General features: G+C 41.3%; 1 protein-coding gene across 1 annotated transcript; it reads right to left on the reverse strand.

Moving 5' to 3' along the window:
* Positions 1 to 3,737: 3,737 nt before the first annotated feature.
* arrdc3b (arrestin domain containing 3b) lies at positions 3,738 to 11,765 on the reverse strand. The gene is made up of 8 exons (XM_085358665.1): positions 11,281 to 11,765; positions 8,253 to 8,334; positions 6,616 to 6,763; positions 6,193 to 6,295; positions 5,823 to 6,079; positions 5,191 to 5,344; positions 4,950 to 5,104; positions 3,738 to 4,488 (listed from the first exon to the last, which is right to left on the reverse strand). The coding sequence occupies exons 1-8, from the start codon at positions 11,558 to 11,560 to the stop codon at positions 4,411 to 4,413; spliced, it is 1,257 nt and encodes a 418-aa protein (XP_085214791.1). The 5' UTR covers positions 11,561 to 11,765; the 3' UTR covers positions 3,738 to 4,410.
* Between the last annotated feature and the right edge of the window lie 1,849 nt (positions 11,766 to 13,614).

Genomic DNA, 13,614 nt, shown 5'->3' on the forward strand with positions numbered 1-13,614 from the left:
TTATCAGAATTAAAGTTGGTAGTGACCGAAAGAACGAGATCGCGGATACAAGCGACAGAAATGAGCTTCCTCCGAAGGGTGGCTGGCCTCTCCCTTAGAGATAGGGTGAGAAGTTCGGCCATCCGGGAGGGGCTCAGAGTAGAGCAGCTGCTGCTCCACATCGAAAGGAGCCAGCTGAGGTGGTTCGGGCATCTGACAAGGATGCCCCCTGGGCGCCTCCTGGGTGAGGTGTTCCAGGCATGTCCCACCGGGAGGAGGCCCCGGGGCAGACCCAGGACACGCTGGAGAGATTATATCTCTCGGCTGGCCTGGGAACGCCTTGGTGTTCCCCCGGATAAGCTGGAGGAGGTGGCTGGGGAGAGGGAGGTCTGGGCCTCTTTGCTTAGGCTGCTGCCCCCGCGACCCGGCCCCGGACAAAGCGGATGAAGATGGATGGATGGATGGATAAAGTTCTTGTTGTGCAATAAACCTTCTCTGTCACTGATGTAGGTGTTTCAGTGGCTGCATGGCTCTGTTCTAAGACCTTCCTGTGCTTTGAATCACAGATGTGGAAAGTGTTGGATGGGAGTGTTGCAACTCAAAAAAGTAATATATTCCACATTACTTGTGACTTTCCTTAAAATAAGTCAGCAATTACATAATTGCTTTTTGCACTACTCATTACATACACATATAGATTAAAACGCATTGTTACATAAATACCAGTGAATAATATTAACTATACACTGACACACAAATCCCTATCTTAATGAGGACACAAACATATGAGAACAAAACAAACAACAAAAAGCAAAAACGAAAACCTTAAACCAGTCCAAAGTGACTTTAAAGACTCTACAACAGTGGTTCTTAACCTTGTTGGAGGTACCGAACCCCACCAGTTTCATATGCGCATTTACTGAAGCCCTCTTTACTGAAAAATAAAATATGATTTTTTTCAAATTCAAGACATAGATATGTTTTTTACTGATGCACAAAATGAGCCGTGCATGTCACGGCGGAGGCTCTGCCGAACCCCTGAGACCGACTCACCAAACCCCTAGGGTTCGATCGAACCCAGGTTGAGAACCACTGCTCTACAAGAATAGGTGTTAGTAGTTTCAACGAAGCTGTGTCTGTCCTGGACAGAGCTTGCATTACAGCATCACACTCTTGTCTTTTGTGCAATAAAAATCAAGGTAATATCCTTAGCTACACTCCTCAAAAGCTGTAGACCCACTGTTTCTCCTCCCTGTGCAGGAACTGAAATCAGCTCATTGTACAGGGTGGGCCATTTATATGGATACACCGTAATAAAATGGGAATGGTTGGTGATATTAAAGTCCTATTTGTGGCACATTAGTATATGTGAGGGGGCAAACTCCTCAAGATGGGTGGTGACCATGGTGGCCATTTAGAAGTCGGCCATCTTGGATACAACTTTTGTTTTTTCAATAGGAAGAGGGCCATGTGACACATCAAACTTATTGGTAATGTCACAAGAAAAACAATGGTGTGCTTGGTTTCAACATAACATAACACACACACCTTTCTCTAGTATTTAACATTATAACAAGCTACACTGGATTAGATTAAAAGGCTGAAGGCTGAAGAATTGTAAAATACTATTACTCCTACAGTTAAATATCTACTATGTTCCCCCAAATTACTTCTTTTTAGCTGTTGCTGACTGCAGCTACAAGATGGCAGTACTGTCTTTACAGCATTACACTCAACACTGGTAACAGGTCGGCCAGACACAGCTGATCAGGCCCTTTGATTGTACTACATTGTTAGCATGCTTTTAAATGCTATCAAGTTGTCTTTCTTAGCATTGGTTTCTTATCTGTCGCCAAAGTCAAGTGGGCATTCTAAGAAGTGCAGCTCTGACCTTAAAAATTGACTGAGTTCATCATTTGAAATCCTGCTCTGCATGTTTTCAGCAGCTGACAGACAATCTTATCACTGCAGGCTGTGATACAGCAGCAAAAGTCATCAAAAGAATGTCAGCCAAAGGCTATGAGGTGTTTCTGTGGGGATTCCATGAGTTATTTCACACAGAATAAATGAGTGTTTACCCTCTACACACAAACACTCTATTTTTTCATGTAAGTAAGAGTGTACAACCAGCGTAAGACCCGTTTTTCAATTCAATTCAATTTAGTAACACAGCGCCAAATCACAACAACAGTCGCCTCAAGGCGCTTTATATTGTAAGGTTGACCCTACAATAATACATACAAGACTGTTTCTGAGAGAATGGAACAGAAAAGTATTCTCCAACATTTCTATTTACATCTTTTTCCCTGCGAAGCTATGCCACAGCTCGAGTGAAAACAGCATTAAGCAAAAGCTTGACTCTGTTTTTCCCTCCTTGCTGTTTTCCAGTGTGCAGTGGGGAACTAGGTCAGCAGCTCATGTGAGCTCTGTCCTACATCTGCTTTGCTACATCTCCAGCAGGCTGCTTGCTGGAGAGGAATCTTCAGCTGCAGTAACAAATCACAGGGTGTAACAAAGATTTTTACACAGTGGTGCTACCTCCCTTTTTTGTTTTTTGTTTCTATTAATGTGACACATTTTTGCATTTTACACCATTACTCAGTGATGAAGGCCTCTTCTCCTTAGCAGTGTTCTTTTAAACTCCTGAAATATATAAATAAGATAGCAGTAAGTATTTGTACTACCACTTGATAAAGAAGTCAAATCAACACAAGTTGGAGAGCTTTACCTCCAATGGAAGAGCCACACGCCACATTATTTTTCTTTAATAAAAGTTCTGAAACCAAGTCGTGACATGTACCTTTAAGCAGGTTACGTCTCCAAACAAAAGCAGGCTGAGATCAGGCAGAATTATCAAATTGCTGCACTTTGACTTGAGCATCTAGAACCAGAACGGTAAGTTACATGTGTCGAGAAAAGATAAGAAAACTTATTATTTACAATTAAACCAGAATTTAGGCATTATTGGTTGTCTACATGTCTGAATTTAAATAATAATTTTTTGTTATATTATTCTTATTTTTATTGTTTGAACTTCTTAAATGGTGAGCAGACATGCCTCCTTGTACATAACGCTAAAATTTAGGAAATGTTTTGTACTGTACTGCTTTTTGATTAATGTTTTAAATTCCTGGAGAATTCCCTGCCCGTGATGCTAAGCTTGATTTTTGCAGTTTGTAATCACTGACCCACTGCAGTAGTTTCCTGGGTGTTATTGCAACATATAAGAATGATAACAAATACTCAGATCCACCGTCTTATGTTATAAAATAAATCTTTTATTTTATCAAAAGTTGATCATGACAACAATATAATGCGCAAATGGAATAGACAGCAACAGAGTATATGAAAAAGTAGTGCAAAAGAAAAATCACAAATACAAAAATATATTGCACTTGGTAATCTGAAATTTTACGTGGAAGAAGTCATGTTTGGACAACATTCTCAATTTGATATATGCAACTGTAAACATTTACCTTTTATGCTTTGCCTTTTTCTTTTTTCTTTTTTTTGCAAGCACAAAGCTTCTGGATAAATCTACAGCAAGAGAAGCTCTAGTTTAGAGCTGAAACCAGCAGGCGACTTGTGGTATTTTATCTTAGTTAGTTGCAGTTGTGCTTTTTCTGTGGACCCAGTTGGGGTTTACACCTGGTCTCTAAACTTTCTTTCCCTCACTCACACACACACACACACACACACACACACACACACACACACACACACACACACACACACACACACACACACACACACACACACACACACTACGTGAGCTCTAAACGCTCGAGGTGGTCGTTGATGTGACACATTTCTGCATCAGTGATGCCATCTGTCTTTTTTTTTTTTTTTTTTTTTGAATCTCAATGAATTTTCATCTTTGTTCAGGGGGGACAGTGGGGACAGTGGCAGCTTCAGGCCACAGTCACAAGTTCAGCCATCTGAACTACTGCAGATAGCTCTTATCCTGTCACTAATGTGCCCATTTAGAGTGAAATATTCTATGTATACATATACATATATATATACTGTAGCGTATAGGCCTGCGGCAATCTGCAGTATAGAAAACCACTGATAGTAAAACAGTAATAACGGCATGTGCAAAATTCACTGTGAGGCAGGAGGAGGCTTCTTCTGACCACTTGAAGTAGTCTTTGTTCTCTGCCTTGTCAGAGTCATAAAGTGGTGTTAAAAAACTGTCTTTTTTTGCCATGTCTTGAGCACACGATATGGCGGATCCAGCACGGCATGAAATCCCTGGTCCATCACTTCAATGGTCACCAAATACTCTCTCAGCTGATTTTCCCCGGGTCAGGCAGAGTCCAGCCTTATTTACGGTGATATATAATCTGGTGAGAAGCTGGCTGTGTGGGCCAGGTGGCTGAGAGCAGCTCTGTCTTTTTGTGCACAGGCTTCAGCGATCCCGGACTCTCCTCAGCGGGAGGGACAGGTGTCAGGTCTCCTGACCTCCACAGTCCCTTGCACCTCCAAGGGGTCAGGATAAGGATCGACCTAGAGGGAAGGGGTGGAAGGGGAAAACACAGCTTTATGACTACAGGATCCTCGTGAAGTGATAACTATAACACTGAAAAAAGGTGAAGTTTGTTTTTGTGAGGCAAATGTATTTTTGTGTGTCATTAGCCTTTATTAGTTGCGTCTAAATCTTGTACCCATACAGGTGCTGCTTCCTAATTCTGTTTGTCAGTGATTTCACTTTGTTTTGGATAGGTCTGAAAATCATAAAAGTGGTTCAAATTCTATTTGTGATTTGGGCTCACTGAATGACATGTTATTTTAGATGTTTTTGTGTCTTGTCTGAATATTTTTTGTACAAAGACTGGACTTCATTCTAGGTCTGTTTATGTTGTTTGGGCACTTTTCCTGTGAGGCGACGATGTGTGTGTGTGTGTGTGTGTGTGTGTGTGTGTGTGTGTGTGTGTGTGTGTGTGTGTGTGTGTGTGTGATAAAAGTACCTCCGAATACAGTGGCGGAGGCAGATATCTGAACTCTGTGATGTATGTTAGCAGAGATCCGCGGTCCTCACCCTCCGCGTCAGACCTATCACATCCCTGCAGATAATCCTGCCTGTGAGACTCTGATATGGCCAGCTCACTGTAGCTTGGTGGAGCTGCAATAAACAAACAGGCGTAAGTTGACATTCTGTACCCTGTGCACATAAACATGCATGCAAGCATCTGCATTTACAGTACATACCCTCAGGTCTCTCTGGCAGGCCCAGCCAGCTCAAAGTGCTGCAGTTGCTGCTGATGCTGGAGGTGCGGGTGGTGCAAGCATGAAGAGGTATGGTTCCTATCACCAACGGCAATGAGAGTGACAAATTCAAACCACCTGGAATGTCCACGTACACCTGCAAGCAGGAAGCAAACATGCAAAGGAGACAAGTGAATGAATGTTTTAGTGTTTTAAAAGCAGGTTTATGATGAGTTTATTATTGTTTAAGGCTATCTGTACATCACAAGGAAGTAATATGTCTTTTGTTTTTGTACCAGCTTATTAGCCAAATAGTGCTAGGGTATTATAAAAAGGTTAGTCAGTTAATCAGATAATCAGTTCATATAATCAGTTAATCAGATGTCAGTAGCAAATAATTGTTTTTCTTTTGTTTTCTTTTATTTTTCGAAGGCATTTTTCATTGGATTTAAAATAGTCCAACGTATTTATCAAGTTGACTTTGAATGCAGTTTTATCAGACAAATGTAACCTTGCAAATATCCTGTATTCTGAATCCTTTGTTTTATGCTCCTGTCAGTGTCCCTGAATAAAATCAGCAAAGGGAAGCTTGGCATCATATTTCATTTAACATATGAAAAAACATGTGAACTCACCACAAGGGCGTATTCTACTTTGATGATGGGACAGTCCAGGATGGAGGGGGACACAGGAGGGATTTTGAGCAGTTTTCCCTCCCAGCTCTGGCTCTTCCCTTGTGGCAGAGGATCTCCTCGCACATTGGACACCAGCTGCTGGATCTCCTTCCCCTTCCCCTTAGCGAAGAAGGTCTGAGTCTGGTAAAGCGCGGCCTTAGGGACCACAACGCGTGATGAACAGTTCTCCACCTCAGCAAAAATTTGGATTGACTCACCTTGGAAAGAGGGGAGAAGAAATCAGTCTGTCAGACTGAGAGAGAAGCAAGATAAGTGAATTCCCAAAAATAGAAGAGAACACCTGGGGGAAGTTGTAGGAGGTGTGGCTTACCTGGTGTGTAGCCCTTTCGCTCTATTTTGGCACTGAGGGAGATGGGGCCTGAAGCACAGAACCAGCAGCACAGCGTTTTCTCCTTTGTACCAGCCTGAGGGGCCTGTTAACACATATGATCTCTTTAAACTGCTGGCAAAAGATTTTAAAGAAACAGCATTCAACTCAGAACCTGGACCCTTTAAAGGAGCAGTTTGACATTTTTAAAACCACTGTTTTCAGCATGAGAACAATGCAGCAATGGAAGAAGAACTAAGAGTAACACCACAATAAAAGCTGTCTATCTTTTTATTTGTGTGGATAAATAACATGTTACTTGTAGATGTGTTAGCAATGTTTCCAGTCTTAGTGCTAAGCTAAGCTACACAGCTGCAGTGCACTGGGAGTCATACGGATCTTTCCTCGTAAAGTGAACAGGCTTACCAGCAGCAGGGGGGTGTTGATGTCGATGTGTTCAAACACAATGAACTCCTTCTTCACTTTGACGGGGAGCAGCCATGGACGGTGCAGTTCAGCTTTCACCCAGTACCTCACACTGCCATGCTTCCCTTCAAAGGAAGTCGCCAGAGCCCTGAGAAAGAAAAAGAAAAGACGGGAAGGGAGGACGATTAAAAAGTGTGGGTGGTCTGTGGTTATGCTCTGTGTGCAAGTTCAACATCCTTTCCTTCAGAACAAGAACCAGTACAACAAGTCCTGGTACTCAGAAAAAAAATAACTGAAGGTCAGCGTCTCTTACTGCTGTCCCTCATTTTTAAATATACTATCAAAACCTAGGGGTCAAATACCTCCAAAGGTTCACAAGGTAAAACTCAGGGTCCTGGTATACAAATCTGTCTCTAATCTTTGTTTAATCTTCAAAAAAAAAAAAAAATTTAGGTAACTGTACCTGTCTGGGCCTTCAAACAGTTATATAAACAAAACCATGTGACAAATACAGACGGCAACAGTTACTTTAGTAAAATTTGCTTATAGACATCTGAAACATGAAGCCTCAGCTACAGTTACACAGTTCACGGAGCAGGTTCATAGTCGTAAGCGAAATCTTTCTTTACAAGGTAAACAGTAACCGCATTATTGTGCCTCTATACTGATACTATTTATTTATCCATACCCGCTCCACCCCCTTATTTTCCTAATTTTGTATTTCATCAGATACATTTGTCTGATTACAAATGTTTTGTTATCCAAGTTTCAGATTTTTTACATCATCAACAAGATTGATGTATCTCTCAATTACTTTGGTTATGTGAATATTAGAAGGTAGTATCTGTGGAAGATATGTTTTTAATGAGACAACATCAAGAGTGGAGACAGCAGTTAGGTTAGTGTAGATCGTACCGAATTAAGACTGATTAGTTTTATGTATATTTTGTATATTTTTGTATTACAACAAGAACATATTAGCTTAAAAATGTTAATTATACATAATCTGGTCCACGATGTGGAAGCACTCATTTGCAAAAATGTCCAGTGAAGAAACTAAATGTCAATTTTGGAAAATGTGGGAATAAAATAGAAAACAGCTTCTCACAAACACATTTTTCTCTGTGCTGTGTTACATTTAAGTTCCAGCAGAAAATATATAAAAAAAACAAAACAGGAAGTAGAGAGCATTCAGTTTTCTTTATTAATGTATGCATTTATTTCTTCACAGTCATGTCAGCAACCATGTCATGAACATGTTTTCACATCACATTTCTTCTTGTTGATCTTTGAGAATTTTTTTTAATCCTTTTGTTAAATTCTGATTATAAAAACAATTTGGTGAGTTTTCAATACAGTTTTAATGCAAATTATGTAATTAAATTACCTAAAATCAGGTGATTAGACTTTTAAATAAAACTGTGTGGAATAACTAGTTCACTGACATGAGGCAACAACAAAAGATTGTTTTATTGTAACAGGACAATAGTTCTAAATCTTAGGTTTAATCTTCAAATGTTTCTTCTCAAGACTGTAAAATTGTAAAACCTCAGCTCTGATGAAAATAAAGAGAAATGCAGTGAAGGGAAGAATTAATGATGAAATTCTCATGTACGTGTAGGTGTACGTGTACTCACATCTGAGGCAGGTTGAAGCTGAAAGCAAACTCATGTAAGCCTGGGTGCAGGACAGTCACGCCCTCCTCTGGACAGTCCTCATCTGAAAGACAGAGAACACTGAGACTGAGTACACCTGCACACTGCACCTAGCCTCCTACATTTTGGTACAAGCTATGGATGCACAATGTCAGGTAGCCTTATTACACAATGAACTCCAATTCACCTCAGAGGGATTATTAAACACACACACACACACACACACACACACACACACACACACACACACACACACACACACACACACACACAAAGAAAGGCATTTGATCACGAGGACAAAAAGGTTTGGAGATAAAAAAAAAATGGCACAATTGGAGATGGAAAAATGGCAATACATTTTTAAAGCAAAACTGCAGATTCTCCATTTGTAGCTTCCAGATATGCTGCTCTTTGTCATATTAAACTTTGCTATCAGCAGTTTTCAGCCTCTGAAACAAACAAGCCCTGCTTTACCTGTGCCTGTAGGGTATTTACAATATAAAGCACCATGAGCCAACCGTACTTCTAGATAAATAAAATTGGATTGGTCTTTTATACTTAATATATTTGCTTTGTTGGTCAATCACAACAAGAATTAAAGATGCCACCCTGGCGACCTTCTGAATTTTATGAGGTTATGCCCTAAAAAATGGGTTGTTGGCTATATCTTACACTTTTTGGGAAGCACTCACATCCAGTCTTCTCTCTACTGTCACAAAATTCATTTGAGAAACTCTAGTAACAGTTGTTTTGCCTGAATGCGAAAAAGCAGCTTGTTTGCGGTGTCAGAGGGCTGCCAAAGCAACACACCCTGTGGGAGAAGCAGCACTTCCTCATTTCATCTCTTATTGTTTGTGTGTGATATTGCGTCTAAATGCTCCTGCTGAACTTCAGCTTCTTTCCACCTCAGTTCTGCTTCGTCCTCAGTCTCTGCTGTTTATGTATGTCTGTGTTTGCTATGAGAACTGTCATCAACGGCCAGTGTGTGTGTGTATGTCAGTGCGCGTATAAGCGTGCGCCCTGTCAAGTCACCGGCAACACGGAGCAAGCAGGAGTAGACCGGTATGAACCAGACTGAGCAGCTTCCTTCAGCTGGAAACTCCAACGCAGGCATTACAACTCGTCCTCCCATTGGTGGACAACGTGACATGAATTTGCAAGTCTCGCTCTGATTGGTTCAGCCCCGGCAAGCCCCTGCCCACAATTAGCCCAGCCATGTGGTGTGTGGCATGAAAGAGGAGAAGGTGGGGGAGGTAGAGAGGAAGGGTGTTATAGACACAGTGACAGCAAACTCCAGGTAACCTGCCGCTCTCACGCAAACTCTGAAACCACTGAACGGATGAAGGAAAAACGTCCTCTTCTACAGTCATGCCCTGTTATCAGAAGACACCCAGCTAGTTTCATCTTTCTTTTCTTACAGGCACTTCTGTGCTTAGAGAAAAGAGATATGACCCACGTAGAAGCAGAGTGAGTGAGAGTTTAGTGTTGAGGTTTTTGAAAGGGTCCAAACATGACCTTCAAGTTAATTTTACCAGCTGAGCTGAAATAATACTTAAAGTACTTTTAGCAAGCAAAAATGATGATATGTCTCCAAAGTCACCTTTTAAATGCGAGTGGTTACATCATTAGACGCTGGATATGTTCTGGTTTGGTTGATGTAAACTGTAACAGTCATTATTCAACTGAGCAAAGGATGACAATGATGAATTTTTTAACAGGAGATATGTGGAATATTCTGCCCTTCCATCATCTGCCCAAAATAATTTTTATTTTAATGAATGAAATGACAAATAAGCCACTTAAATTGAGTTTTCTATCTACTGATTAAAAAATTGCATTTGTTCAAAATTACTGACAGACCTTTAAAAACATACAACGACTATTAATGGTAAGTCAATCAGTTAAACTTAAAAAATTGCAAATTTCTGATACTTCAAGGCTCGGACTTTTGAAAATGTGTTACTTTTTGTGTTGTCACATTATTGTACTGTGATTTGGTCAAAGTGAGATCTGCAAGGAACTCCAGGATGTTGTAAAGATGTCTTCAACTTACAACAAAGAGCCAAGCTGCATCTCCTGGAAGCTCATGAGATTTTTTGGAAGTCTTCAGAGACAGCCACCAGGTGGATGCAGCACTTTGTTTAAGTCTAAATACTCTGCAAGACCTGTGAAATTGTGTCTTTTCTTATTGACCTTTCCACCATCCATCGTTGAGTAAACAAAGAGCAAAAGCTGTGCCTCTAGACTGCTGGGAAAAGAAGCTCTGTCCACAGACCAGACTCCTGCAGGCTGCATCGTTTCAGTTTTGAGATTATTCATCTTCCCAACCTCTAATAATTCAAAAAAACCTGCTGAACAGACAGTTCACGTGTGACCTAAATCCTTGATGTGACATGTTTTACTCTTACCCAAATCATCTGGTCCTCCAACACAGGTATACAAGTGTTAGGAGCAGCAGCTGATTTTACAACACGCGCTGAGCGTCAGCCTGGTCCTCCCCCCTCCCTCTCTCGCTGGCAGTTTCTGAACAGGTTTGAACCGCTTCTAACAAAGGGAGTTGCCTGTGCTAGCCTAGTTGAAGATGTCATCAGTAAAAAGGTCCTTGTGCCATTAGTTCAACCAAAATGTTGCTCTAAAATACGAAGCGCCATGTTTTCGATTTTGCTCTTTTTCATCAAGTGTTTCACTGGAAGATTTCAACTTTTTCCCTCCTCCCTGTGATGTCAACATCCAGACAGTCCGCATGTAAAAGCAGACTCCCTCATCCCTTCGCGTATCAAACGTTTGCTTTAATAATTGGTTTTAAGTGAGGATGGATCGCGCCTACAGCTGCTGCATCAGTACCACTGCGCGGAGGGTCCCGGTGTTCTGTGGCTCTGGCATACGATTACGCACTCCGCGGTAAGAAAGTTTGGGGACGAGCTTCTGTCAAAAGTTTGCAGTGATCAGTTGCGCCGCATCACTTCACACAGATCACGAAACAGCAGAAGAAAAAGGAGCAACTCCTTACCTCTCTCCTCTCCTATCAAGGTGTCGTAATGATGCAGGTATTCCACCTCCTCTGTGTAGTTCTGAGTATAAGCCGTGTTTGCTCCGGCGTTTCTCGACTCTGTCCACCGGACCTTGGCGACTCCTCTCGCGGTTATGTCCAAGCTCTTGACCCGCACATCCCCAGTGACCTCCACAACAACCCTCCCCGACACCAGGTCTCCTCCGGAGAACACCGGCAGGTTGTTCTCATTCAGACTGTCAAAGTAGATCGCCAAGGCCCTCACTTTGCCCAGTACCATGATGACAACGAATGGACAAGTAAACAGGATGAGGAAAAGTGTCTATGGAGAACAAGTTGTGAGTAGAGCCGTGTGGCACAAATGCATGCGCCTCGCTCCGGGTGCCCAGCGCAGAGCCGGGTCTGCGGCTGTCAGTGATGGCTCATCTGGTAGCTGATGGTCCGCAGGAGATCTGCGCCCTCCTCCTCCGAGTGCGCCTGTGCTTCTCTACCGATCTTTGCTGGCGTCTGCTTCCAGCGCTGCGCTCTTAAAGCTTAAAGCTGGCCAGTTCGTGCGCATGTGCGCACGAACTGGCCAGCCTGCTTACACAGAAAGGAGCACGGCTCAGCCTCCGCCGCTGACATAATACGACTTACAGACAAGACGTTTGCCAACTTGTCCCCACAGGGTTTGTCACAAAATGAGAGTTTTTAAAAATAATCTTGGAACGATAAGACGGTTTGTGGAAACACACAGGCACAGTGTGCAATAAAGAATTGAATAAACTGTTTTAATGCTCCCAGTTCCTTATTAATGTGACGTATTGTTACTTAGACGATTAAGTGACTGCTGCAACAGGCATAGGCCATGTTTACTGAGGTATCAAATGGCGATTTAAAAGCTATAGTTTTACTTTATCTAAAAAAAAATATCTTAAAAAAAAGTGTTAAAAACTGTAAAATATTTAAGTTAGCTTTTTCTGTTTATAAGGTGGAGTTTGTGTTTAAATGCAATATCAATGGAAGAGTATCCAGAGGGGATTGTGCAATACCTTTTAGACAAACGACATTCAGTAAACAGGTGTTATCAGTGAAAGGTAGTGAGATTTGGAACAATATTTGAGCTGTAATAAGAGAATGTGCTGCCTTCAACACATTTAAAACTAATCTCAAACGATGGCTAAAGAGGAATCAGATTCATGATCACTAGCTTGATATTAATATGTGTTATCTTTAATGTTGTATGTTTTTATTTATTTGTTGTTTTCTGTTTCATTGTATTATAACATTCTTTGTTGTAATTTTATGTATTTGTTGTCTGGATTAGATTGTTGTACATTGCCTGATGGCGTGCTAAATTCCTTATTTATTGTGTTTGTCTGACCTGCCAGGGACTGCAGATGCAAAGTAGACTTTTAGCTAATTCTAGAATATTTACATTTATCCACTGTCCCTTTTAAATAAATAAACTATTGTCCTGTTGATGACCCAGTTTTATCCAGGCTTTAGCTGTCAAACAGATGGCCTCATATTTGACTCTAGAACACTTTTGTATGCAGAGGAGTTTATGCTCCACTCAGTGACTGCAAGGTGCCCAAATCATCATCCCTTCACCAGCAAGCTGACAGTTGGTCTGAGGTGTTTGTGCTTTTTGGTTTTCTCCAAAGGTGCTGCTGTGCACTCTCGACAAACATCTCCACTTTGGTCTCGTTATTCCAGAAATCTTGTGGTTTGTTCAGATGTATCTAGGGATGGGAATCAAGAACCGGTGCTTGTAGAGAGCCAGTTCCCAGTAGTTCTATTCGTTGGAAGTGTTAGCCTGCCTGCCTATCTATCCTGCTTATTGATTCCACTTGCACATGCACTACAATCAGCTGAATTAAGTGTGCAAAGTCACAGCAACAGTTGCTTTTTCACAACAACAGGTCATTTTACAGAGAAACCAGAAAGTAATGTAACAAGAATTAATGAATTACTTTCTCCTGGGAGTACTTAAGTAACATAATCCATTACTTTTAAGAAAGTAAGTAGTAGAACACTTTCTTGTTAAGCGAGACCTGCCCTCCGCTGGGAGATTGCACAATGATAAATTTACAAAAGAAAGAGCAGCTCATGAATTAACAGGCTTATGTCTTCTTCTTTTACTCTAATTGACGGGGAATGACAGATTCCCAGGAGAGTGTTATAAGTACTGAGGGAAGAATTGGTACCATTATTGCAAAAGATTTTTAATTATACTTCAAAACAAAGAGTCCATACCCCCAGAGTGAGGCAGTCATTTTGGTTATTCCCAAGAGCTGGTCTAAACAGAGTCTGTGTGTGAGTACCCTGAGTGATGGGAGTTATTCAGACCAT

The sequence above is a fragment of the Diplotaxodon limnothrissa genome, linkage group LG7, assembly GCF_057381915.1.
Source record: "Diplotaxodon limnothrissa isolate DT_005_m linkage group LG7, D_limnothrissa_male_GT1.1, whole genome shotgun sequence".
Classification (NCBI taxonomy): domain Eukaryota; kingdom Metazoa; phylum Chordata; class Actinopteri; order Cichliformes; family Cichlidae; genus Diplotaxodon; species Diplotaxodon limnothrissa.

What these genes read in the sequence shown, in the direction of transcription:
- arrdc3b (XM_085358665.1), bottom strand. Translation starts at nt 11,560, where the DNA reads ATGGTACTGGGCAAAGTGAGGGCCTTGGCGATCTACTTTGACAGTCTG. An exon ending in AAGTAGAATACGCCCTTGTG is followed by an intron (nt 5,345 to 5,822) that starts GTGAGTTCACAT and finishes TCCTGCTTGCAG; the next exon opens with GTGTACGTGGACATTCCAGG. An exon ending in CTCCGCCACTGTATTCGGAG is followed by an intron (nt 4,489 to 4,949) that starts GTACTTTTATCA and finishes CCTTCCCTCTAG; the next exon opens with GTCGATCCTTATCCTGACCC.